Below are 27,621 nucleotides of genomic sequence, written 5' to 3'. Positions count from 1 at the left end.
GGCCGCGTGCTCCGTGGTTACTCTCTCAGGTGGGGGTTAGCATATCATAATCTCTTGGACCAATAGTGTGAGTTTTCCTCATTTAACTTATACGACTGGCATTATATCCATCCATCCATCCTCTTAATATATAAAAACTAACATTATAAAATACTGGAAATTATACAGTAAAATCAAGTCCTGACTTATACGCGGGAGAACTTAAATGCGAGTATATACGGTATGTTACACTTCAAAAACTATTTGATCAGATCTAATGGGGCTCAATATTTAGGATGGTCAGTCCATTTTGATCTGTGTTGAGAAAATCACTATAGCTTTAAAATTTAGAAATAAAGCATTATGTCATATTCATTCATTCATTCATTCATTATTTTTTCTAATCTGTTTATGCAGAAAATGGTTGAAGGAAGTCGTCATTGGATGCAAAGTAGGAACCAATCCTAGTCACCCACCAACCCTACTGTGCTGAAGTCATGGTCACTTGGGTTAAATTTTTAGTAGCGTTGAGGTTCACTTTTACATTCAAGGTAAATTTTTATACCCAATGAGCAGTTACATTACTATTCCTATGTAAATGTTTGGTTTTAAAAAACTGTCATAACATCTTTAACTGTAAACTGTAAATAGATAGTCAGCAGTTTTGTTTCACTCTATTGGGAAAAATGATAGTTACAAAGACAGTTTCCACATAAGCTGCTCTAAAGCCTCCATGAGTTTTAATTTATTGAAAATTATCTAAATATTTGGCGAGCTAAATAACTAGAATAAATATGTCAAGAGACACTAGTTTCACTGAAGAACAAATCAGTATATCCCAGTCTAAACATACTTTATATATCATCTGGTTAACAACGATTTTATCCAAGCATTCACATTCTAAACTGTTTATTCCATTCAGGGTCCAGGCATGCTGGTTCTTATTTTAGAAACACTGGTTACAACGTAGGAACCAATTCTGGACAGGGAGCCAGTCCATTGCAGGGCACACCCACTCATCCAACTAAATCCACTTATAGTGTGCCAATTTACAGTAAACAGCTATCCTAACAGACTCATCACTGGGATAAAGGAAGATAACTGGAGTACTTGGAAAGAAATAGCAATGAAGATATGCAGAGAACATGCAAACATCACACAAGAAATGCAGCACAATTTCAGCAAAGCTAATAAACAATTTTCTGACTTAATACTTATGAAAGTGATATCATTCTATAATATACTTTTAATTTCCACAACCATGTAATTGTAAAGCAGGTTCTGAAATGAATGATGAATGTATACTTTCAATTTGTTTTGCTATTCTTATCTTATTCTATTAAGAAAAAAAACAAGAACTTCCTTAAATAAAGAATGAAATGACCACTAGTTATAATAAATATACTGTATATATTAGTGCTGGGAGGTATACCAATTCATACCGAAAACCATTTTTTATTTTTGTTATGATATGGATTTTTCTTATACCGCAATACCGGTTTAAATAGCCTAAACAACGTTCGGAACATGGAGCAGCGGGAAAATGTTTAAGGAGGGACCTTTTTCACTGCTATACCGCTAAACACGCATGCAACGGAGTACATCACTTTATGGGGCCATGCAAACCTGTATTAATACTTTTGTGCACATTAAAATGTTTTTTTTGTCCAATGTACAATTCTCATGACAGTGGAATAGGTTATTCTTAGCCAGTCTACTGCAGTAATTGCAGTGGAAAATGTGGTTAACATCCACTCATGAATGGGGAAAAACATACCGTTGAATACCGTGAAACTGGTATAATTTTGAAAAATACCGTGATATAGAATTTTGGTCATACCGCCCAGAGAAGTAAATTTTTGCTGCGTGCAGAGTTTGCTTTATTTTGTAAGCGTACTTCAGTAGCTTGTGCTGTGTCAAAAACATACAACTGTCCAGGCAGCATGGGGAAGGGTTTGGAAGAGGACGAATAGGAATCGAGAAATGTTGTGTCGGCTGCGTGTGGGCGGGACCGGTTTTTTGAAGTGGAAGCAGGACGAACCAGAAGATATATATATATATATATATATATATATATATATATATATATATATATATATATATATATATATATATTTAAAAATACAAATAAATAATTGTAAATTCATCAAAGTTTACCTGTGCTGTATTATTACAGACACACATCTTAAAATATTTTTTTGTAATCTTTAATATCTTCATTATTCTTTATCATTTTTTAAATGCAATTTACATATGCATATTTTACAATTCATTAAACTTTAAAGCTGAAACTATTTTTCACATATTTCATGTGTTTCAAACAGATCATTTCTTTTGAATCCTATATGAATGAATAACGTTTCTGTGTTTACCCATAATACACTGTATTAAAACTGAGTCAGCCTTTGCCACTTCACTGATAAAGCTCATATCCTGTTTGACAGAAGACCATCTACAGTTCTATGGCTACACTGTTGCTATGAAGTGCTGTAGAAACATTTTTTGATTAGCATTTCTTATCTTGAAATTACCATTCAAGAGCAACCACTTTCTGAAAAGCAATTACATGAGCAAATAACAGACTTTAGTCCTTGCTAATGGTAGTTTGAAGTCCTCTGGTTACAAACATGGTAATATTAGATGCAGTATGTATATGTATCCAAAACATTAATAAAATGTACTATAAAATGTACTATAAAGTATCTATCTATCTATCTATCTATCTATCTATCTATCTATCTATCTATCTATCTATCTATCTATCTATCTATCTATCTATCTATCTATCTATCTATCTATCTATCTATCTATCTAAAGTCTATGAATAAATATATGTTCTGGCTCTGCATCACTAACAGATGTTCTTTAGTAACATAATTCACCTGGATCTCTCAGCAGCCAAAATAAACAAATGTGTCACTGCCATCATCAAGCAGAACAAGTGGGCAAGGCATTCATTATGTCCACATCTCCCCTGCTGCTATGAATCCACGGGTGGCTTGATCAATTGTGCAATATCAGAAATTACATTTTTGCTTCTTCCTCGCCTCTGTAATATTCATAACTAATTATCGTTATTCGATCTCTGTAATCTTCAAATGCTCACTTTTTGCGCTTCCTTTATAGCTTAAGGCTAGGGTGGAAGTGAAAGCAGAATGGCGTCTTTTTTTCTCATATTATAAAAGAAAAAGTGCATACAAACATATTTTACAGCAATGAGAAAATGTAACAGATGTAATACATTTTTTCAACCCTTTACTGCTTCAATCACAGCATCACTGTCTAATAGAAAGTGGTGCAGGGGTTAATTCTATTGAATCACAGCTCCAAGCAATCAGGTTTGAGTTTTGGCCTTGTCACTGCTGGGGTGTTGTTTGTATTTCTTTCTTATATTCACGTGAGCTTTCACACACTCCTCTGGTTTCCTTCTGCATTCCGAATGCATACATTTGTGGTTTACAATTTGCACTAAAATTGACTGGATTTGAGTCAAGATGACACATCATGGACTGGTACCCTCTGTTTACTCATGACTGCCCCAGTAAGCTCCAGTTACCTTTGACCCCAGTCTGCGTGGGTTTCCTCCGGGTGATCCGGTTTCCTCCCACAGTCCAAAGACATGCAGGTTAGGTGCATTGGCAATCCTAAATTGTCCCTAGTGTGAGCTTGGTGTGTGTGTGTGTGCCCTGCGGTGGGTTGGCGCCTTGCCCAGGGTTTGTTTCCTGCCTTGCACCCTGTGTTGCCTGGGATTGGCTCCAGAAGACCCCCATGACCCTGTTGTTAGGATATAATGGGTTGGATAATGGATGGATGGATGGATGGATGGATAATAAAACCAATAAATAAACAGATGGCTGTATGAAGGTTAGTGTGTGTATGCAAGTAGTGTGAATATAAGATTACCCTGCAATGTACTGCCATTCTATCACATATGGGCAAACCCTTGGAAAATGCAATTTAATGTAAATAAGCATTAAAGTACCACCCACAGGCAAAAGGAACATTAATTGCAAGTACAAGATGAAAGATGCTGCCCTGTAAGAAGCCACATCCGAAAAGATTTTAATAGTTTATATTAACATATTTATTTTTATATTTATATATATTAATATATATATTTATATTTTAATATATATATATAAATTATTATAATATAATATATTATATTATATAATATATTATATAATATATATAATATATTAATATATTTATAAATAAATATATTTAATATATATATAAATTTATAAATATATATAATATAAATATTTATATTAATAGTTTATTATTATATTATCAGGAATGGGCTGGAGGAGGAGTATAGGGACCTAATCAATGACTTTGTTAAATGGTGCGACTCAAACCACCTACACCTGAACACCAGCAAAACCAAAGAGCTGGTGGTGGATTTTAGGAGGCCCAGACCCCTCATAGACCCAGTGATCATCAGAGGTGACTGTGTGCAGATGGTGCAGACCTATAAATATCTGGGAGTGCAGCTGGATGATAAATTAGACTGGACTGCCAATACTGATGCGCTGTGCAAGAAAGGACAAAGCCGGTTATACTTCCTTAGAAGGCTGGCGTCCTTCAACATCTGCAATAAGATGCTGCAGATGTTCTATCAGACGGTTGTGGCGAGCGCCCTCTTCTACGTAGTGGTGTGCTGGGGAGGCAGCATTAAGAGGAAAGATGCCTCACGCCTGGACAAACTGGTGAGGAAGGCAAGCTCTATTGTTGGCATGGAGCTGGACAGTTTAACATCTGTGGCAGAGCGAAGGGCGCTCAGCAGGCTCCTATCAATTATGGAGAATCCACTGCATTCACTTAATAGTATCATCTCCAGACAGAACAGCAGCTTCAGCGACAGACTGCTGTCACTGTCCTGCTCCACAGACAGATTGAGGAGATCGTTCGTCCCCCAAACTATGTGACTCTTTAATTCCACCCGGGGGGGTAAACGTTAACATTTAACATTATACATAGTTATTGTCTGTTTTTCACCTGCATTATTATCATTCTTTAATTTAATATTATTTATTGTATCAGTATGCTGCTGCTGAAGAATGTGAATTTCCCATTGGGATTAATAAAGTATCTATCTATCTATCTATCTATCTATCTATCTATCTATCTATCTATCTATCTATCTATCTATCTATCTATCTATCTATCTATCTATCTATCTATCTATCTATCTATCTATCTATCTATCTAACAAAACATTCCCATTGTCCAGACAACATGTGAACGCAATTTAAAAAAGAAAATAAAAAGTGTGTTTATATTAATGATATTTTTGAATATAAATCAAAGGATTTTATGCTGGGACTCGTATAATGAACGAGTGTGCCTACATCTACAGTCATGGTGTGCAGCTCTGGTCACAGGTCTAAAAGAAATACAAAAAGGTGGAACCGAGCACACCCCAGGACTAAAAGGGCAAGTCCCACTCCGACATGCTAAGAGGGTTGTTGTGATGTGAAATTTTGCATACAAGTTGATAAATATTTTGTATGTCTTTAGAAAGTAGAGTAATATACTGCTCTACCAAGATAAAACAGGAGTTAAATCTATTTAGTCTTGAGCTGAGAAAGTTGCATGGTTAACTCATCAAGGTTTCCAAAGGCATACATTCTGCTAACCTAGCGACAGAATAAAACATCGTGTACTTGAGAACAATAGTAGAAACTACTCAAACCTGAAAATTCTAGGCAGACAATTTCTGACCACGTAGTTAAAATTAAACTTGTCTGAAAAAATACTGTAATTAAACTGATTTTAGTATGGTTGAAATGCTAATGGTTACAAACATTATCTATCAAACACGATTTTTACCTATTGCATGTAACTTTATCCTATGATAAACATCCTTTTTATTTCTTTAAAAGAACACACAAAAAAATTCCTACAAAATGAATCATGGTTTTTAAAAAAAAGAACCTACTGACTGGCTCTGTCTCACTGAAGTGACGGTAAACTAGACGTATAGTATTTGTAACTAGGATCAACATTCCACGCTATGCTGTGCAAAAAGAAAGAATTTTGATTGAGAGGTTAGATTAAAAAACAAAAGAGTAATAAATGAAATAATACCAATGAACGAAGAAACAAGAAAAGACTCAGTACAGCATTCGTCAACAATCTGATAGATTCTTTGGGAGATTTTGGGAACTTTTACACACATTTGGTAGGAAAATTACTTTTTTCAAACATACAGTGTAGCTTGTTTTATTCATCTTTGCTTGCTATGAAAGACAAAACACAGACTGAGGCTGGTTTTCATAATATTGTGAGCCTAGAGAAATAAAGAATTTAATCTTGTCTAGACTTAAATTATCAAAAATATAGACTACTATTAGATATCAGTATTCATAATGAGGTTAAGTCTTAATGTTTTCATGAGAACTAAATTAGGAAAAAAGGAAGCTATAGGGCGGAGTGGTGGCTCTGAGGCTAAGGATTTGTGCTGGTATCCTGAAGGTTGCCGGTTTGAATCCCCGTCACTGCCAAAAGAGATCCTACTCTGCTGGGCCCTTGAGCAAGACCCTTAACCTGTAATTGCTCCAGGGGCACTGGACAATGGCTGATCCTGTGCTCTGACCCAAAGGGGTATGCGAAAACTAACAAATTCCTAATACTAGAAATTGTATAAGGAAAAAAAGTAAAAATAAAAAAAATGTTAAGGCAAATGTGAAATTGTTATAACAAAGCCCAAAACAAATAAAACCTGAAAATCTTACAGATATGGAGATTAAAGTTTGCACCAAAAATGAAAAGCAGCAGGAAACATAACAGATCTACTCAGTAAACTGCAAAGGAATTACAGTAATAAGGGCAACTCAGCAATGAATAAAAACACTAATATAATTGATACCTGCTGGGCCTCTGAACAAATAAATGAAAAAAAATGGAAATAAGATGTGCCAAAAGGAGGGTGAAGAATAATATTGCTAATAAACTAAAACGGTTCTTTCAAAATTATTGTAGTGAGAAGTCAATCAGAATGACCCCTTTTATTGGCTCATGAAAATGATTAAAATATGCAAGCTTTCGAGGCAACTCAGGACCCTTCTTCAGGCAAGATGTAATCATTACAGGCAGAGGTGGATAGAGTAGCCAAAAATTTTACTCAAGTAAGAGTAGCGTTACTTCAAAATAATATTACTCAAGTGGAAGTAAAAAAGTATTTGGTGAAAAGACTACTCAAGTACTGAGTAACTGTTTGAACATAATAAATTACTTATTTTTTAGAAATGTTGTAATAAGACAGACAAAAATATAAAATAATGTGCAAATTCTGCTATTTCCAAATAATAAAATAAAAAATGAGTAAAAATAAATAACTTCATTACAAAATAAAGATGCACAAATAACACAAAGTTCCAAATTTCATATTTTCACAACAAAGCTTTTGAAGCCAATACCTACAGTAGGTAACATGTATGTTTGAACAGTGCAAACTACTTACAGTGACAAGATATACTGTACACTGACAGTATCATACTGCATATTCAGTTTGTGGTGTAGCAGGTAGGCAGCTTCAAAAAAAAAAAAACAAAAGGCCAGTTTCAAATCCATAAAGCCGTGTCACTCTCCGTGGGTGCAATTGCACGACCGCGGGGAGTTAGTGAGGTATTTGGAGCGAGTCGCACCTGCATGTGCGGGTGTGATTGTTCTCAGTTGCTTCATTGGCTTCCTGCGGCGTGTGATTAAGGCCCACAGAGACAGGAGTGTATATATATGGGTCGGCACAAAAAAAATGGGGGAGTCAAAGAAAAGAAGAAAAGAAAAGAGGTTAAAATGCATGAAAGGCAGGCTTGGAAACGACGATCTGGCCGCCTGGAGGTAGGAAGCAGTTCGAGCTAGGGCCCCATGAAAGAGTGTTAGCTGTGGCGCTCTAGGGGCTAGTTCGCCCCACTGAACATTCGGGTGGAGTGTTCGGCGAGCTTGGCAGGTGCCCTCGCTGGGCTTCCGAGGTGCGACCACGTGAGCGCGAAGGAAGAAGGGAAGAGAGCCGACCTCAGATGGTCTGGCCGTGATGCCTGGTCGGCCGAAAGTAGCTCGTGGCTGCCGAGTCTCCGCCGGCTACGCAAGCAATGGGTGAGCCGGGGAGAATGAGAAGGAGGTGGGCTGAGATCAGGAGGAGTTAGTCTGCATTTTAACCTCTGATTTTTAACAGATTTATTTATTGATTTTTTTTATCCCCACTTTTCACAATGATTTTTATGGATTTATATACTGTATGTACTGTTTTTTTAGAACACTGCACCATTGACACTTTTGTTGATTTTACTTTTGTTTTGACTGTTTTTTAATAAAAGCACTTTTTCCACCATCCTCTGGCCTCATCAGTGAATTATCCTCATATGTCAGCTCATTTCGGTCATAACTACGACGGTGTGGGTTCAGCAGACTCCCATGTGGGAAGAGGGAGTCTGTAGGGGACCGGCATTGTCAAACACTTTCCCTCCAAATAGCACGGGTGATAGAAAATAACATTAGAACAAGGCAGCTTGTGCACATACAAGAAGTCTCACTTTACCATGACTGTCTGTGTCTGTGCATGTTTGGTTAAAACCTGCTTGTTTTTCACTCAGTGAAGTGATGGTTAAACTTCAGCAGGAGTTGGCTCTCAAGGTTCTTGCAGAGAAGCTGTGACCATTTAGCAGTGAACAGGAGCCCCGCATGACTAAAAAGTTTCTCACAGGCTGCAGACGCGGGAAGTTTGTGTGTGGTCATATGACTGCATGGCTACATCTGATTGGTGAAAAGGAGTCATGTGATTATTGCTGCCAAGTCTGATTGGTGAAATATAGTCATGTGATTATTGTTGCTATGCCTGATTGGTGAAACAGTCATGCAGTAGATCCACTGGCGACTTCTCTCTGGCAAAAATATAGTGTATCTAATGTGTAAATGGAAAACAGTAACGAGTCGAGTGTTGCCCAATGTAGCGGAGTAAGAGTAGCGTTTCTTCTTCACAAATGTACACAAGTAAAAGTAAAAAGTTTGGTGCAGTAAAACTACTCTTAGAAGTAGAATTTTTTTAAAAAGTTACTCAAGTAAATGTAACTCTTTATTACCCACCTCTGATTACAGGGTCCTGAGTTGCCCCGAAAGCTTGCATATTGTAATCTTTTTCATGAGCCAATAAAAAAGGTCTCATTCTGGTTGACCTCTCACTACATCCATAATGGTTAACGTTGTACAAACCCCTACAATTATTGTAATAAATTCAAGAAATACATTAAGTATTTTAAGATCAGCAGGGGAGGGGTAAAACATAAAGAAAAAGAAATAACAGATATTCATTCAGACTTCCCAAAGGTTTTCACCAATGAGATCAGTAACTTGCCAGGATTTCAGGTAACGTCAAAGAAATAATAAAAGATTTTCAAACTGTAAAGAGTAAACAGCTACTAGGATTAATAAGGCTTAAAAAGGCTGGAAGCAAACACACACTAGCATTCAGTAGTTTTGGAATCATCCAGAAGTTTTCATGTTTTTGATAGAATTTGGTACTTTCTTATCAATAATTCATTACATTTATATAATAATTCATTACATTTATATAGCGCTTTTCTCAGTACTCAAAGCGCTATCCACACAGGGAGGAACCGGAAAGCGAACCCACAATCTTCCACAGTCTCCTTACTGCAAAGCAGCAGCAGTACCACTGCGCCACCTGTGAGGGCAAAATTCTTTGCATTTACATAGCGCTTTTCTCACCACTCAAAGCGCTCAGCAATTGCAGGTTAAGATCCTTGTCTCAAGGGCCCAACAGAGCAGAGTCTCTTTTTGGTATTTACGGGATTCGAACTGGCAACCTTCCGATTGCTAGTGCAGATCCCTAGCCTCACAGCCACCACTCCGCCATATCAAGGTACGATTAAAATGATTTAAAATATAGAGAAAGGGCTATCCCTGCTTGAAATGACAGATTTCAGATTAATTTTTCACACATAACTGCTAAACACCGTTGTCAGCAATAATAGGAATTTGAGCTCTATATAGCACACAGCAAGGCATATAAGTCACGAGAAAACATACTCAACCATATAACAAACTCGTGAGACCACACTTGAACACAGCATACAGCTTTGATGTGCAAATTACAAAAAAGACATAACATCATTTTAAAAAACAAAGAGAAGAACAACAAGAATCATTGCAGGATTACAATATATAAACTATATGAAACGGTGACATGAATTCAACATAACCAAACTGATATTAGGAGGTAACATGACTGAAGTGTTTAAAAATAATAAAGGGAGGATGGCATTTACTACTTCTAAACTTCTTCTTCAGCATGAATAAAAGGACTCAGGTAGGATCTGGTTAAAAATAGAGGTATTATAAAATATTTCTAACAAAATAGAAAAATATAGTACGTACATGGTCCAAATTATCCTGAAGTATAGTTAAAAGCACCCTGAAGACCTTTAATTCTTGACTTAACAAGATGTTAGAAACGTTAGAATATTTGGACAACCTATGCTGAAGTGAATGGCTTGTTCTTGTCAAAAGTATTATGTTCCTAATAACAATTTAAAACATGAAATATTTAAAGGTGTTGGTTTAAAACATGTGTACATTAAACAAACATGATATAGCAGAATTTAATTCTTTTGCAATTTTTACAATGCCCAGGTATGTCTCGGTGAATTCCTATCACTTTGTCTAATCAGCATCACTGAGTTAGATTATGCAAACTGAGTGGCCATTGGATAAGGCGTTAGACTTTAAAGTACAAGGTTGGCAGTTTAATCACCAGCAGTAGCTCACTGTGCAACTTTGACCGAGTCACTTAACTTCCCACTGATAACATGTTTGAAGAGTTTGGACACACCTTGAACACTATTATTTAGAAGTCACCACCTGTGAAATATTAATAAACACTTCAGAACACTTTCATAGTTCTTTGGGTTGGTAAAAGTTTCAAGCATTGAATAGAGAATTCTACATGGGTTGTTCTTCTAGTGTTGAAATTCTTTTTTAGCCTTTGTAGGACAGGTAAACCTTAACTGACTGAATGCTTACATCATATTGAATTTTTAAAATAACTGTTGTCAAGATGTCAAAGAAATCTAAAGTAACTCCCTTTATTGTTTGGACAAAACTCAAATCACACTTTCAAGAATTATCATTCTGCTGGCTCTGCTTAAGACGTTATTAACAATTAACAAGGTATGTATTCTTCTATCTGGGTGTGTTGGCATTGCATGTTTACTTTGAAATGTAGCACCGTGATGTTTCACATGAAACATTAATCAAGTATTAGAGGAGTCAAAAGCAAATGGACTGTAAAAATAGAAAAGCTTAGCATTTTAGCACAGGGTCTGACTTTGCAGGCTCGCAGTCTTCATTCCCCAGTTTATTTATGAGTGCATGGATCCTCCATATAAACATTAGAATTTTCCCTTTGTGTTTTTAACATGGATTTCCTTTAGGACTATAGCTTGCTCTCAAAGATTCAAAGACATTCTCTCAGGTCAAATAAAATGACCCAGGAATGAATATACATTTGGATAAGTTCTTCAGCACCAGGAAATTAAGTCTCATATGGTCTAAGTGCAGCTCCAGTCTTACAAAGATGTACAGTCAGGCTTTCCACAAGCCCGGTGAGTACAAAGAAGTTAGAAAATCTGTTTCAATAAATGACAGGAAAGTGGTTTAAATATTTTATTTCACAATTATAGCTGTCATAATTTTCATTTGATCTGAAAAAAAACTTTCATACAACTAATTTTATTTCACTTAATTATTGTTTCTTTACAACATTCATGAGAATAGTAGTAGGGTGTTGTACTGTGTTAGCCATTATGGATGCAATAAGAAGTCAAGCAAAAAAACACCTTTTATTGGCGACCCGGCACAGACTGACGCAGAGGCACATGCTAAAATCAAAGAGTTTTTTTATTTTTTCTTCAGCCGTGGAACACGTCTTCCCCGTGTCCCACAGGCCCAACACAGTCCCAAAGCACTTAAACACAGCACAAACAATCCTTCCTCTGGCACCACCACTCCTCCCAGGCAACCTCGTCCTCTTCCTCCTGATTCTGGCTCCTGAGTGGTGGATGCTGGCCCTTTTTATAGCCCACCCGGGGCTGTAGAGATGTCCAGGTGGGCTCCGGGATCCATGCAGCACACCCTGGCGGCCATCCCAGATCTCCACAGGGTTGTGGAGAACTCCATCTCCCATGAAACCCTGCGGGAAACTGAGGCACCATCGTCAGCCAGGGAGGCTGCCACCAAGCGTCCCGGGGGAGGTAGTGAGACGCCCATGGTTGCTCCCCCAGAACATATGTAGAAGGGGCCCCGGCCGCCCGCCACAACAGATTACAAAATGCAAGCTTTGACAGCTAAGGCCCCTTCTTCAGGCAAGGTGTCATTTTGCTTGACTTCTCAAAACATTCATGACACCTAATGTAGTACAAGAACATGAGATTACTAGAAATTTAATACGGAGTCTATGAACTATACTTGCCAAGCAAGATTTAACATTTGCTTTAGTTTTAACACCTTAGAACTAACCAAACTTGCTAAACCAGTTCTTAGGCCCCAAAAAAATCAATGGGATCAGGGCATTAAACTTTATAGGCTGGCTAAAAGTAAGCAGACAGTACCAAAGAATTAATTTCACTTGCTAATAATTACCTGTAAAGTTGTTAGGAACTCTGTATTCCTTTGCTTCAGGAAGTCAAACCTCTAAAGCTATACAGTACTCTCAGTTTATAGAAGACTAATCAATCAGCTGACTCTACAGGTTACCTTTTAAATGGTGCAAATTATTCCTACAAACATAGAAGCTACACAAACAGCAGTCCAGAATATTTTTTTTTTTTTTTTGTTCTTTATTTTGTCTTATACGATTTCTCGTATTAGAAATTTGTTAGTTTTCGCATACCCCTTGGGGTCAGAGCGCAGGGTCAGCCATTGTACAGCGCCCCTGGAGCAATTACAGGTTAAGGGTCTTGCTCAAGGGCCGAGCAGAGTAGGATCTCTTTTGGCAGTGACGGGGATTCGAACCAGCAACCTTCAGGATACCAGCGCAGATCCTTAGCCTCAGAGCCACCACCAATATCTTAATGTATGTATATTTCCTAATTTAAGCATTTAACTTTAAGGTAGTATTTTAAGATTTGAAAGGAATACTCCACCCAAAAATTATATATTTTTTATATGTTACTTAACCACATGTAATTTGTAGTAATGACGACAAAAGTTTTTAATGTTGCATTTTCATGGAAAATGGAGATAAAATTAATGATATAATACAAGGCAAAGGTGATCAATACTGTATAACGACAAATGATGTGAGAAACATCCAAAGGAAAAGAAAATCTCTTTGCTTTTGTCACACAATCCACATATCAGTTATCTAGTCATATACCCACAACATGCAAAACACACACACTTTTTTTCTTAAATACTGTAAAATAGATTCTTCCCAAAAATAAGCACACTTCATAAACTGGTAATGTACTGTAATTCAAAAGATGGAGCTTTTGAAATGAGGACAGGACTCTTGACCAATGAATGAGGGGGTGAGGGGGGATCTTCAATTTATGTGACAATAGGTAATGTGACCTATGATGTACAACAGCAAATAATGTAAAAAAAAACATATCCATGGAGGGAAAAAAATCTCACCTGACTCTGGCTCACTTGCTGGGTCCCCAACAGTCCTTTAAAAAGTGCCCGACCCGTTAGTGCTTTTGTCCTTCCGCCCACATGACTTGGCAGCACTTCAGCATGGAAGTACTTCTGGATTTCTGTCCCCATGACTCACTAGTACTTCCAGGCTATGGGGAAAGCATGACTCCCCAGGTCCCCCTGTAGCATCTCCTGGCAGCACCCACTGTACCCAGCAGGGCTGAGAAACTGAACTCCAAGTCCCAGGATGCCCTGCGGTAATCTGGGGCATCACTACACTCCAGAGAAGCTGCCATCTAGTGTTTTGGGGGAGGCAGTGTCCACAACTAGCTGCCTTCCCGCATCCTTCCATCTCAGGGGCATCCCGACTGGGTTGAGCTGCCGGCAATCTCTTACTATATATACAGGGGGTCCTTGGGTTACAACGTCTCGACATACGACGTTTCGCGTTTACAATTGTCACTCCCATAAATACTTAAAAAAATTGAGACATGAGAAGGAATAAAGATAAGAATTTTTTTTACACTTATTTTTTCTGTTACTACAGTACAGTGTACAGTACAGTATACTTCTGTCCTTTTCCTTTTTCTGTGGCTTAGTTGTGTTTTTATGTTCTAGATTATGATTTTGCAAATGTGTTAGGATAGGTAAGTGACTTAGACTAGGGTGTGTTTTTCGACTTACACCAAAATTCGGCTTACATCACTGTTGTAGGAATGGAACTGTGTCGTAACCAGAGGACCCCCTGTATATATATATAAATATATATATATATATATATATATATATATACATATATACATATATATTGTCACACACGTACACTTAGGAGGCAGTCAAAAAGCCTAAAGGTGAGTGAAATATCGCGAGACAGGGGGTTGTCACATGGTACTTACCTAAATCTCCTATTCTTCTCAGCAGGAAAAGCGAACAAAAATAAGAAAGCTACTACCGGGTTCCAAGATGGCCGTCGGGAAATCACTTCCGGCAACTCCCGATGACAACACTTCCAGTTTCCTGCCAACCATTTCCTGCCAACTATTTTCTTTTACTGTATAAAAACGCCATTTTCCCACTGTAAATCATCAACTGCTTATACAAATTGCTTTTGATCATCATAACGTTTCTTTTTGTGTTTTTTTTCTTGTCCGTTGAACAATATACGGGGACGGTCCCCAAAACTTCTTTTTGTGATGCTTCGTTTTGTTTCTAAAGAAGATATTTCCACAATTGGCTTAGCCGGCAGGATTTTTATTAGAAAATGACTGCAGAACAAGACCAAAATACCGTCCTATCAACCATCATGGCTGAATTAAGTACCTTGAAGGTACAAATGGGTGAGACTCGGACCCAGCTTGCCGAATCCAAAGCGGGTCTGCAGCCGCGGTACGGACGGAGGCTGCTCAGTCCCTCCCCACTCAACTTACTTACTTAACGGAGGGGGAGAACATTGAGTCATATTTTTTGGTTTTCGCATGGCGTAGGTTGGAATGGGCGTACCCACTGGCCCCCTACCTGAAAGGGATTGCGCAGAGGGCCTATTATGATTTAACTGAGGAGCAGGCCGCTGACTATGACGTATTAAAAATGGAGATGTTTAAACGCTACGGCATTTCTCAGGAACAGCAGGCGAGAGAATGTAGGGAGTGGCAATTCGACCCCGAACAGCCTCTCTGCATCCAGACATTTGAGGCTTGGAATAAAGTGTGTCAGTCGCTACGGCCCGTCCATCCATCCATCCATCCTCTTCCGCTTATCCGTGGTCAGGTCGTGGGGGCAACAGCTTGAGCAGAGATGCCCAGACTTCCCTCTCCCCGGCCACTTCTTCTAGCTCTTCCAGGAGAATCCCAAGGCGTTCCCAGGCCAGCTGGGAGCCATAGTCCCTCCAGCGTGTCCTGGGTCTTCCCCGGGGCCTCCTCCCGGTTGGACGTGCCCGGAACACCTCACCAGGGAGGCGTCCAGGAGGCATCCTGATCAGATGCCCGAGCCACCTCATCTGACTCCTCTCGATGCGGAGGAGCAGCGACTCTACTCTGAGCCCCTCCCGGATGACTGAGCTTCTCACCCTATCTTTAAGGGAGAGCCCAGACACCCTGCGGAGGAAACTCATTTCAGCCGCTTGTATTCGCGATCTCATTCTTTCGGTCAATACCCATAGCTCATGACCATAGGTGAGGGTAGGAACATAGATCAACTGGTAAATTGGGAGCTTTGCCTTACGGCTCAGCTCTTTTTTCACCATGACAGACCGATGCAGAGCCCGCATCACTGCGGACGCCGCACCGATCAGCCTGTCAATCTCCCGCTCCATTCTTCCCTCACTCGTGAACAAGACCCCGAGATACTTGAACTCCTCCACTTGAGGCAGGATCTCGCTCCCAACCCTGAGAGAGCACTCCACCCTTTTCCGGCTGAGGACCATGGTCTCGGATTTGGAGGTGCTGATTCCATCCCAGCCGCTTCACACTCAGCTGCTAACCGATCCAGAGAGAGCTGAAGATCACGGCCTAATGAAGTAAACAGGACAACATCATCTGCAAAAAGCAGTGACCCAATCCTGAGTCCACCAAAATCGGACCCTCTCAACACCCTGGCTGCGCCTAGAAATTCTGTCCATAAAAGTTATGAACAGAATCGGTGACAAAGGGCAGCCCTGGCGGAGTCCAACTCTCACTGAAAATGGGTTCGACTTACTGCCGGCAATGCGGACCAAGCTCTGACACCGGTTGTACAGGGACCGAACAACCCTTATCAGGGGGTCCAGTACCCCATACTCCCAGAGCACCCCCCACAGGATTCCCCGAGGGACACGGTCGAACGCCTTTTCCAAGTCCACAAAACACATGTAGACTGGTTGGGCAAACTCCCATGCACCCTCCAGGACTGCAATGGGTGTAGAGCTGGTCCACTGTTCCGCGACCAGGACGAAAACCACACTGTTCCTCCTGAATCTGAGGTTCGACTATCCGATGGACCCTCCTCTCCAGAACCCCCGAATAGACTTTTCCAGGGAGGCTGAGGACTGTGATCCCTCTGTAGTTGGAACACACCCTCCGGTCCCCCTTCTTAAAGAGGGGGACCACCACCCCAGTCTGCCAATCCAGAGGCACTGTCCCTGATGTCCATGCGATGTTGTAGAGACATGTCAACCAAGACAGCCCTACAACATCCAGAGCCTTGAGGAACTCCGGGCGTATCTCATCCACCCCCGGGGCCCTGCCACCAAGGAGTTTTTTGAACACCTCGGTGACCTCAGTCCCAGAGATGGGGGAGCCCACCTCCGAGTCCCCAGGCTCTGCTTCCTCATTGGAATGCATGTTAGTGGGATTGAGGAGGTCTTCGAAGTGCTCCCCCCACCGACCCACAACGTCCCAAGTCGAGGTCAGCAGCGCACCATCCCCACCATATAGAGTGTTGACACTGCACTGCTTCCCCCTTCTGAGACGCCGGACGGTGGGCCAGAATCTCCTCGAAGCCCTCCGAAAGTCATTCTCCATGGCCTCCCCAAACTCCTCCCATGCCCGAGTTTTTGCCTCAGCGACCACTGAAGTCGCATTCCGCTTGGCCTGCCGGTACCTATTAGCTGCCTCCAGAGTCCCACAGGACAAAAGGGACCGGTAGGACTCCTTCTTCAGCTTGACAGCATCCCTCACCGCCGGTGTCCACCAACGGGTTTGGGGATTGCCGCCACGACAGGCACCGACCACCTTACGGCCACAGCTCCGGTCAGCCACCTCAACAATAGAGGCACGGAACATGGCCCATTCGGACTCAATGTCCTCCACCTCCCTCGGGACGTGGTCTGCCGGAGGTGGGAGTTGAAGCAACTTCTGACAGGGGGCTCTGCCAGATGTTCCCAGCAGACCCTCACAACACGTTTGGGCCTACCAGGCCTGACCGGCATCCTCCCCCACCATCGAAGCCAACTCACCACCAGGTGGTGATCAGTTGATAGCTCCGCCCCTCTCTTCACCCGAGTGTCCAAGACATGTGGCCGCAACCACAAAGTCGATCATCGAACTGAGGCCTAGGGTGTCCTGGTGCCAAGTGCACATATGAACACCCCTATGCTTGAACATGGTGTTCGTTATGGACAATCCGTGACGAGCACAGAAGTCCAATAACAAAACACCACTCTGGTTCAGATCGGGGGGGCCATTCCTCCCAATCACGCCCTTCCAGGTCTAATGTACAGGCGCTACGGCCCAATATAAACAATTCACACGAGATGGCCGAGCTTTTAGCGTGTGAGACCTTTGTGCATGCCCTCCCCGAAAATATCGCCCAGCAGATCCGGAAGCAAAATTTTGATAATATGAACACCCTAATCAAAATTGCTGAACGCCATTGGGCGGCTTGTAAATCAGAGTGATCGGAACAGTCCTCTCGCCGAACCCAAAAGGCACGTGGGGCAGTCCCTGAGCCCTCTCGATGAGCTCCCGAGCCTGCCATCCGTCAGAGGAACAAACATTTCGGCGTTCCCCACTGTTTCAAATGTGGGGCGGTTGGACATCTGTCACCTGCATGCCCCAATGAACCCATGGACTGTTCGCTGATTAAGGGAGAAAGGTACTGTGCTGTTGTGACTAACCCTCTGAATCTTCCTTACACAGGTACAGTTCTTAAAAATGGGGTTAAAGTAAGGGCGATGCTCAGTTCCGGGAGTAACATTTCCATTGTTGCTTCCCGATTTGTTTTACCGCGACAATGGCTTAAAATAAAAACTAGCCTAAGATGTATTCATGGGGACATCCGGTTTTATAGGACCACCAACTGTATGGTGACTATAAATCATATTATGAGAAAAGTAACCATGGCAGTCTTACCGGATCCCCCATTTCCAGTCATAATTGAGAGAGACTGGATGAAAATTAATAGCGGTACAAACATAACTGCTCCTGAAAAAAATTTGGGCTTAATAATGGAGAGTTCATCAACTCTGACTGCCTCCACACCATGTACTTTGGCCACTAGGACCCATATAGGTATTCAGTGCGAGGGAGTTGATGTCCCATCGTTCTCTGCGGGAGCTAGTACAGTTAACGTAGGGGAGGTGGTGGCTGAAACTCCTCCCATTGTGGTCATCCAAGATCCTATTCTTAACTACCCCATCTTCCTTTAAAAGAGAACAATGGAATGATGATTCCTTAAAATTTGTTAGAAATGCAATAGGACACATCCGTAGATCCCTTACCATGAATGCCTTTCTTTGTAATAAAAAATGATCTCTTGTATCGAGTGGCAGAACGTGGGGGTGAAGTGAGGACATTGCTTCTAGTACCACATACTTATCAACGACAAGTATGTGAACTACCGCATTGCCCACCTTCTGGGAGCTCATCTGGGCTCTGAAAAAACACTGGAGAGAATTAAACTCCAATTTTATTGGCCAGGGATAAATTAGGAGGTCCGACGATTTTGTGCTTCATGTCCAGAATGTCCTAGGAGGGACCGTGCTCCTCTTGTCCCACTTCCCCTTATTGATATTCCCTTTGAACGAGTCGACATCGACCTCGTAGGACCTTTAGAACCCTCGTTGAGAGGTCATAAATATATATTAGTGTTAGTGGATTACGCCACTCGATTTCCAGAAGCTGTTCCCTTGCGCTCAGCTACCTCAAAGAACATTGCACGGGAATTAGTAGGGATATTCGCTTGTGTAGGGATTCCCAAAGAGGTTCTTATGGATCAAGGGACTCCCTTCACTTCGGAGACGTTCAAGGAGGTGGCTAAATTACTCAAGATAAAACATCTGAAAACATCGGTCTATCATCCACAAACAGACGGTTGATAGAACGATTTAATCAGACTTTGAAGCAGATGTTACGAAAAGTAGTTAACGAGGATGGGAGGAACTGGGATCAGTTACTCCCCCTCATATTGTTTGCCTATCAGGAAGTCCAGGTTTTTCTCCTTCTGAATTACTATATGGAAGACAACCCCGTGGGCTATTGGATATGTTAAAATAAGGGCGGGAAGAAGAGGTCCTTCCTACCTCCAATATATTAGACTATATCACGCAATTACGTGACAGATTGGCCAAAATTAGACCCATTCTAAGAAAATTTGGAAAAAGCTCAAGCAGCGCAGTCTCGTCATTATAACAGAAACACCACCATGTGGGAATCTGTCCCGGGTGATCGTGGAATGGTACTCGTTCCTAGTTCCCATTCTAAATTATTGGCGCATTGGCAAGACCCTTACGAAATTAAGGAAAGAAAAGGACTCATAGTTTATTTGGTAAAACAACCAAATCTTCAACCGAGTGAGCAAGTATATCATATAAATTTGCTGAAGCCGTGGAAGGACAGGGAAATCGATCCCTCCTCCAGTCAGCCTTGCTCCCTTTTCGTATCAAAGTCATGCCTTAATTTCGGACCTGATATAACACCAGAACAAAAACAGGAACTAGAGATGGCTATCCTGTCAGTACAGGAAGTAGTGAAAGAGTTACCGGGATGGACTACGCTGACTGAACATGACATCATCACTGACCCAGGGGTGATTGTCAAAGAAAGACCCTATAGGTTCCTGGAGGCAAAGAAGATGGAAGTAGAGTTGGAAATTAGACGAATGCTACAATTAGGGGTTATTGAAGAAAGTTATCGTCCCTGATCTAGTCCAATTGTCTTAGTTCCTAAGCCCGATGGGTCGTGCAGGTTTTGTAATGACTTCCGACGACGTATATCAATGATGGCATCGGCCGACCCCTTACCCAGCCGGCAGCTACACCTCCAAGACCTGTGGCCTGGATAATTTAATGAGGTTAAATCTAACTATCAAGCCATACCTCTAACAAATTAAACTTTTGCCCCACAATTGACGGTGTAAATATAAGCACACAAAAGCAGATATGTAAAATTAAATTGATTGATTGTATTAAATGAAATAAATATGCAAAATAAATAAAATAGAAAAAATATATATATATAAATATCCCTCCACCAGAGCAACAACGAGACACCGCCATATATCAATACAACAAACCCTCCCTTGCCTCTGTAACATATAACAAACAACGAACAACAACAATGAATGATATACGGAATGAAAGTTCGTGAATATGAGTCCGGTTATAAAAACTGTCCTGAATACAGATGACTGAACTAGAGATAAATGAGTCGTTTGATTTTCCCGGCAATTGGAGCAACCTCACCGTGATTCCTCGGCATGTGGTGGAAGACGATCTGACCCCGGGGTCTCTGCAGATGAGGGATGGAAGACAGTCCGGCAAAATGAAAAACAAACTGGTGCGAAGGCGCGATGTGAGAAAACAGCAGGTAAGTTGAATCCGTGGTTGAAAAAAATGGTCTCCTTCTCTTCTCTCTCCTCTTCACTGGCTATTCCGTCCTGATTACTTAAATAGTCCTGTGACGGCTGTAATTGATTAATAGTGAACAGGTGTTTTCCAGGTTTGGGGTTGCGGTCTCCTTCCATCATCCGTCCCCCTTTACGGGGTCGGCATTCACTGATACACACATAAACAGCAAACGGGACAATGGAAACAAGACGCACTCAGTACTAACATTTGATAACAATATAAACTATGTAGCCCTGCTACAACTTTTATAAATTTTGAATAGATTAATGGTGATTACTTTCATAGTCATCGCAAGACATGGGAAATCCACCTGCAGTACTGTATGATCTGAGTTTTTGTATGATTATTCTGATTATTATATATCAATACACACATAACATATGCAAATATATGTTAGACGAGGCAGAAACATGTATTCATAGTTTAAATATTGATTACAGGCAGTTTTTGGAGATAATGGGTTGGTAATGGGTATTGACATCCTACCTGGTTCTGTTCCCTCCACTATTCCAGGAGTGGGACTGTCAGATCTCTCAATTCTTAGCTTATCGATAGGTGCAAGGGATTCATTCTGGATGTCCCAATTTACTTTGGAATTATGGACATCAGCTGCCATTTTTAGTCAGTTAGCCTCTGAAAAAAAATACCAAAGTTAAATAAACCTATTAATAGCAAACAAAATATCTTCATGAAGTACTATTAACAGCATAAAGGTACTCCATAAGCTAAACTTGACAATATGTTTTCAAATGTGCAAGCTGATCGATATATTACACACAAAGAACAGCAAATACAAATAAAACACTGACAGGTATCAAAAGAAGCAAGAGAGTACACTTGATTTTAACAGAAAGCTCCAAAATTATTTTATGAATCAAATACTTCAATAATTATGAAGAAAAGCACTTTACAGAAGTGATAATATAGAATAAATTGATTTTTGTTAGTCTTGCACAACAAGCACTCCAAATTAGTATACAGTGCATTATGGTAGAGTTACTATTAGTCCAGTGACTATGAGGCTCAATGGAATTTCAGAAATGAATGGAAAACCAAGTAAAGAAGAAGAAAGGAAACAGGTGCATCTTCTGTCTTGATCTGAATGTACCTTACACTCTTGGGATTTCAAAGGGAAGGACATTCAGTTTAACCCATAGGAATACCACAGCTAATGGTGGCAATTCGGTTGCTCTTGCCACACTACACCTCACTGCCACAGAGCCTTTGCAATTAATTAAATTTTTAAGTGTTCCTTTTCAACTGTCCTTGCAGTTCAAAAACAATCAGCTGGCAAAATGCATCCTGTGAAAAACCTACATTACTTCCACAGGTTTACTGAAAGGTATGGTAGCCTTGTTAAGTGGTTGATTTCTTCTCTGTACTATGGAAACTTAATTTCAACAATCAAAAATTTTTAATTATGTTACTTCACAATTATGATTGCATTATTTCTGAAACATATTGTGTTATTTAGCAAAGAGGTGCTTGCAACCTGAAACATTATCTGCCTATATGCCTTTCTCTTCTATAGGCAAGAAGAAATAAATTCAGCAAGGAGGCGGTGACCAATTCAAATAAAGCCAAATACACCCTTGAAGACAAATAAACTTCTATCTATCTATCTATCAAACATTTCTATAAAGTTTAATAGATAAGATTTTTGACACTGATACAGTTGAATTTAATTTCTATCTTGATCACCATGCTTATTTTGTCATGGTTGATTTGAGTGTGTCTGACAGTGTCTAGTGATCCACTGATATGCTTTTTAGGTTTGATTCCTGCGGCACAATGCTACCAATGTAGGCTCTGTATATTGTCTGGTGGTATAGCACATGCATGTACGTGTGCAAGATGTGTATGCGTACAGAGATTTCACTCCGAAACACTCGGATATCCAGTCCTCAAAGAAAGGTGGTTCATGAGCTTCTCTAAAAACACAGTACCCCAGGTCACCCTGCTGAGGGTGCTACCACCATTTTTGTGACCAACAGTGTGCATGACTGTCTTTTGTACTCTGATTGTAGGACTTAACGTTTGTGATGAAAATGATCATTCAGCGTGTGCTTCATCCCCTGCCTGTGCTGCAGGTCTTTTCATGTTAGCTATGTTTGGTGGCTGCACCGCTGCTTTACATTAGACAGGCCCGAAGCCCAATTACGTGGCAGATATAGCCTGCATTTCCAATTATTTGGTCATCTATGACTTTCTTTCACAAACGGATTATTTGCTATGAAAATGACTAGTGAGGCCGCACTGTCTTTCACCATCAGTAGATGTCATTGTGGTTCTTTTCCTATCAGCTATGCCACATATCATGCCAATGTTCCTTTCCTGTTATCCAAAGGGCATGGGCACTACACTGCTTGCTGTGAGATGGGCCCGAAGCCCAATTATGTGGTTCATGTAGCCCAAATCTCCCATTCTTGGGCCGCACTGTGTGTATCACATCATGAGGTCTCAATTAGGACCAAGATCCATTTTTAAGGCCCAGTGGTTTGCAAGTTTTTGTGTGACTGTAAGACAACCCTTACCATTTTATATATAAGAGGGGTGTTCAAATATAAACAGGAATTTACGAGCTATGCTTTATTTATTGAATACAATGAAACGACTTACACACTGTTTTTCTATATAGTCTCCTGCCACAACAATACACTTGTTCCAGTGCTCAGGAAGCTTCTTAATTCCTGAAGACTACAAGTCTTTTGACTGCATGTTGACCTGTTCTTGCATAGCGTCAATGGCCTCCTCATTTGGCTTGAATTTCTTCCCTCCTAAAAATTCAATAAGTGGACCGAAGAGATGATAGTCCCTCTCTGAAAGACTTGTACCAATCATACACTCTAGACTGAGAGAGAGAGAGACACTCATCCCCAAACTGTTTTTTAAGTCTTGATTAAATCTGAGATGGAATGACTCCTTCATTTGTCAAAAATTAAATAATAATGCGCTGCGCAACACTACTGTGTACATCCTGTTCCGACATGTTGATTAAAACTGACAGGAAGGGGGAAAAGAGCAGCTAGCACTACTAATGGCAAGTTCATATATGCGTGTGTTTGTCCAAAGAGTCAGGTCTGCCTTGCACTATTTATAAGAACAGAGCATGAAAATTCCTGTTTATAATTGAACACCCCTCGTATATAGATATATATCTCTTGTTATAAATTCTTTTCTGTTCTTTGATTTGTGTCTTACATTTTGTCTTCGTTAATATGAAACATTCTGGTTACTAAATCCCTCGTAATGCTTCTTATTCTAAAATTTTGCTTCATATCCTGGCCTTTGTTGGTTTAATTCCTCTCCACCTGGTTATGACCTTCGCTTCTTATTATAATCACGATCCATTTCCTGATTCCACCTTACTTTAAGCTACAGCCGCCAAGTGCAGTTAACACATTATGTTCACAAAAAAGAGCTAATCTTAAATTGCTGTTTACGTGAATTGAACAGGATATCAACAGTGACCACACTTTTCTTCCCTGAATCACTGGCTGGAAATTCATATACTGTATATAAAACAATCTGGGAAGATGAGATGTCACATGGAGTAACTCAGTAAATTTCCGTAACACATGATTGAATCAAATCACCCACAAATTTTTCCAATCAAAAATTCTCATAATAACATGTACTCTCATCAATGCTGGTTTTCTGTCACCATCTACTGGATAAAAGATGTACTGAAAATAGTAAGCAGTGGGGTGTACACATCTCACAGCCATTCCCAGTACCGCTGCAGTAGTCGTGGGCCATTTATACCAGTTCAACTCTTCAAATACAAAAAGAGTAGTGTGGCTGTGGAAGTAAGGTTAAATGTTGACAGCAAATAGATCCAATATGAGTGAGCATATGACTGTGAATGAGTGTGTGATGTAATGGTGGCCTCTATGAGGTTGGTTCCTGACTTTCATCTAATACTGCTCTGATATTTACTGGCCACTCATAACCTGAACTGAAATCTGAGGGTTCAAAAAACGAATGAATGAATGTCAGGGTAAAACAATCTCAACTGTCTAACAAGTACATCATGTGGACACTATTCTGGAATGTTCCAGGAAACAGTTCTTTAAATGAGAAACCTATTTTTATAAACGATTAATCATTATCAGTATAATACAAACAAGCTGTGGGAAATTTCAGTCAGAATTTAGTTTACGTCAATAATTCTGGAAGGTCGCTCAAAAGAGAACCTTGCTGAAAAGTAATAAAAGCATTTAAATTAATAGTAAAAGAGAAGTGTAACACTATTGTCAAATCTATAGTGTACCTCCAATAAATGTAACTAAATTCAAACAAACAATTATAGAGAAAAGATCACAAATATACTATTAATATCTATATCCACAATATATAGACCAATAAACTCCTGTCAGAACTGCACCAAAACAATATAAACCATTTGCCAAATTCATCATTTATTTTTATCAAAAAACATACACCTATTGTATCAATTTAATGCCCTCACAGTTAAACTAAAAATTTGGACGTGAGCGTCAGTAGGCTTTGTACCCTAGGATCCAAATAACCCGAACTATTCTCTAACATTTCAGCAATTATTTACCATGCTGATGCTAATCTTTGTGACCATAAAATAGATCATTATGATAGCGATTGATTAGAAGAATTCATAAATAATTGCAAGATTACGGGATTTGGAGGGTTCCTCTAGAGTGCCTCTTTCTCCCGTATGATTTGGCTCAAAAACTAATCAGCACATCATCATCTCATAACAGGCTTACGTTTCGGGTTTGGTATTTTTCCATCCAGCCGTTTTAGCTCTAGACTGTCCTCAAGAAACAGTGACACACAGACACATACACACACTCCCATCGTCGACATTGCTATCAGGGGCCCTAAAACACGGAGAGATGTTGAAAACCGGAGATCAAAATTTTTGACGAATCTAAAGCTTTCACTCCTCCTCCACTGACGATAGGTTATGGTGAGGGAGGGCACAAAGCAACCCCCCTCCTTATTTTCTATGTACAATATATCAAAACCAATCAAGAAATGTAACATATCAGGAACAAAAAGACTCAAATGAAGGTTAACCCACATGTGTTAATGCTTAGAGAAGGAGGACATCTCGCCGTCAATCGAGACACATATACTTAAATACTTGCATGTCATAATCCCTTCCACATGCACAATAAAAACACATTTAATACAGAAGTATGCAGAAAAAATTTAGATTCCACTGGTGGTGACTCCAATTGAGTGATCACCACCAGTAGATTCTAAATCCAAACCTTGAAGATTTGCAAATAATAGAACGCTGTCTATATTTCGGTATGGTTCAACTTTATTTCTCATAGTTTTTTGTTTAATTTATTCTGCATGCTTCAGTATCAACTGTGTTTTTATTGTGTGTGCGGAAGAGATTATGATGTGCAAAGTTGATTATGTTTTAGTAACGTTCCCTAATGTGTTTTTAAGCCATAGAGCATCATTGCCCATGTTAGATTAAATCCTTGGTAAAGCAACTTGGCCAGTTCTGAAACACGTAGGAAGGAAGACATGGAGATTGACTTCTTCTGCTAGAGGACGGAGGACATCGACCTTCAATTGAACTACTAAACTGGTATCAAGAGGTACGATCGAAATTTGTGGATTGTCAGTCCTGTTGACGCCTAGACCTGTGGTTCAAGATGCAAGTACATGTGTCTCGATGGACTGTGAGACATCCTTCTTCTCCAAGCATTAACACATTTGGGTTAACCTTCATTTGAGTCTGCTTTTTCTTGGTACATTACCTTTCTTGATTGGTTTTGATATATTGCGCATAAAAATAAGAGGGGTGTTTAGTTTAACTGCAAAGGCATTATATTGGTACAATAGGTGTGTGTTTTTTGATGAAGATAAATGATGGTTTATATTGTTGAGGTGCGATTCTGATACTAGCTTACGGGTCAATGTATTGTCAATATAGGTATTTATAGTTATACTAGCTGTGTAAGCCCATGCTGTAAAAAGCCCAGGCTCCTAGAAACCATGGATTCTGGCACTGCAATCAATCACATCGATTGTGCATTAGCGGCTAAGCAAGGTTTTCTTTCCTCTCTGGTTTTGTTTTGGCGACGTGCTCACCTTCCTTGTGTATTAGCGGCTAAGTGAGGTTCTCTTACCTTGGCAGTTTCGTTTTGCTGATGTGCTCGCCTTGCTTGTATATTATCGTCTAAGCAAGGTTCTATTTCCTCTGCGATTTCGTTTTGCTGACATGTTCATCTCCATTGTCTATCAGCGGCTAAGCGAGTTTCTCTCTCCTCAGAGGTTTTGTTTTGCCAATGTGCTCGTCTTACTTGTGTATCAGCGGCTTCTCTTTTCTCAGCGGTTTCACTTTGGCAACAGAGTCGCTTTCTTTCAGCTTCATGCTGTAGCCTCGCACTTCTGGGCTGGACAGACAGACACACACACACTTGTCCACGCGTAGATGTTTATATATAAGATTGGTTTATCTTTTCTTTAAATTTGTTCGTCTTTAATTTAGATATGTCTTTTGGAGATAGACTATAGGTTTGAAAAGTGTTACACTTCTTTTATACTGTTTAGTTACTGAGTAAGAGTAGTTTTTAACAGTTCTTACAGTTGTAGTTAAAGTAATAATCACTTGGCAAAGAACCTCAACTTCAGAACTGGGCTATTAGGGTTTAGCTCTA

At 40.1% G+C, this 27,621-nt stretch overlaps 1 protein-coding gene across 1 annotated transcript in view; it reads right to left on the bottom strand.

Annotated features, from left to right (window-relative positions):
- mon1a (MON1 secretory trafficking family member A) overlaps positions 1–27,621 on the bottom strand; it is a 45,220-nt gene that overhangs the window by 16,804 nt on the left and 795 nt on the right. The window contains exon 2 of the mRNA XM_028824613.2: positions 21,446–21,592. Within this exon, the coding sequence (XP_028680446.1) occupies positions 21,446–21,575 (130 nt within the window). The 5' untranslated portion in view covers positions 21,576–21,592. The remainder of the gene's footprint in view (positions 1–21,445; positions 21,593–27,621) is intronic.

Source organism: Erpetoichthys calabaricus, chromosome 18 (assembly GCF_900747795.2).
Source record: "Erpetoichthys calabaricus chromosome 18, fErpCal1.3, whole genome shotgun sequence".
Taxonomy (NCBI): domain Eukaryota; kingdom Metazoa; phylum Chordata; class Cladistia; order Polypteriformes; family Polypteridae; genus Erpetoichthys; species Erpetoichthys calabaricus.
The sequence above is the reverse complement of the archived record's forward strand: the minus strand, read 5'-3'. Positions and strand labels throughout refer to the sequence as shown.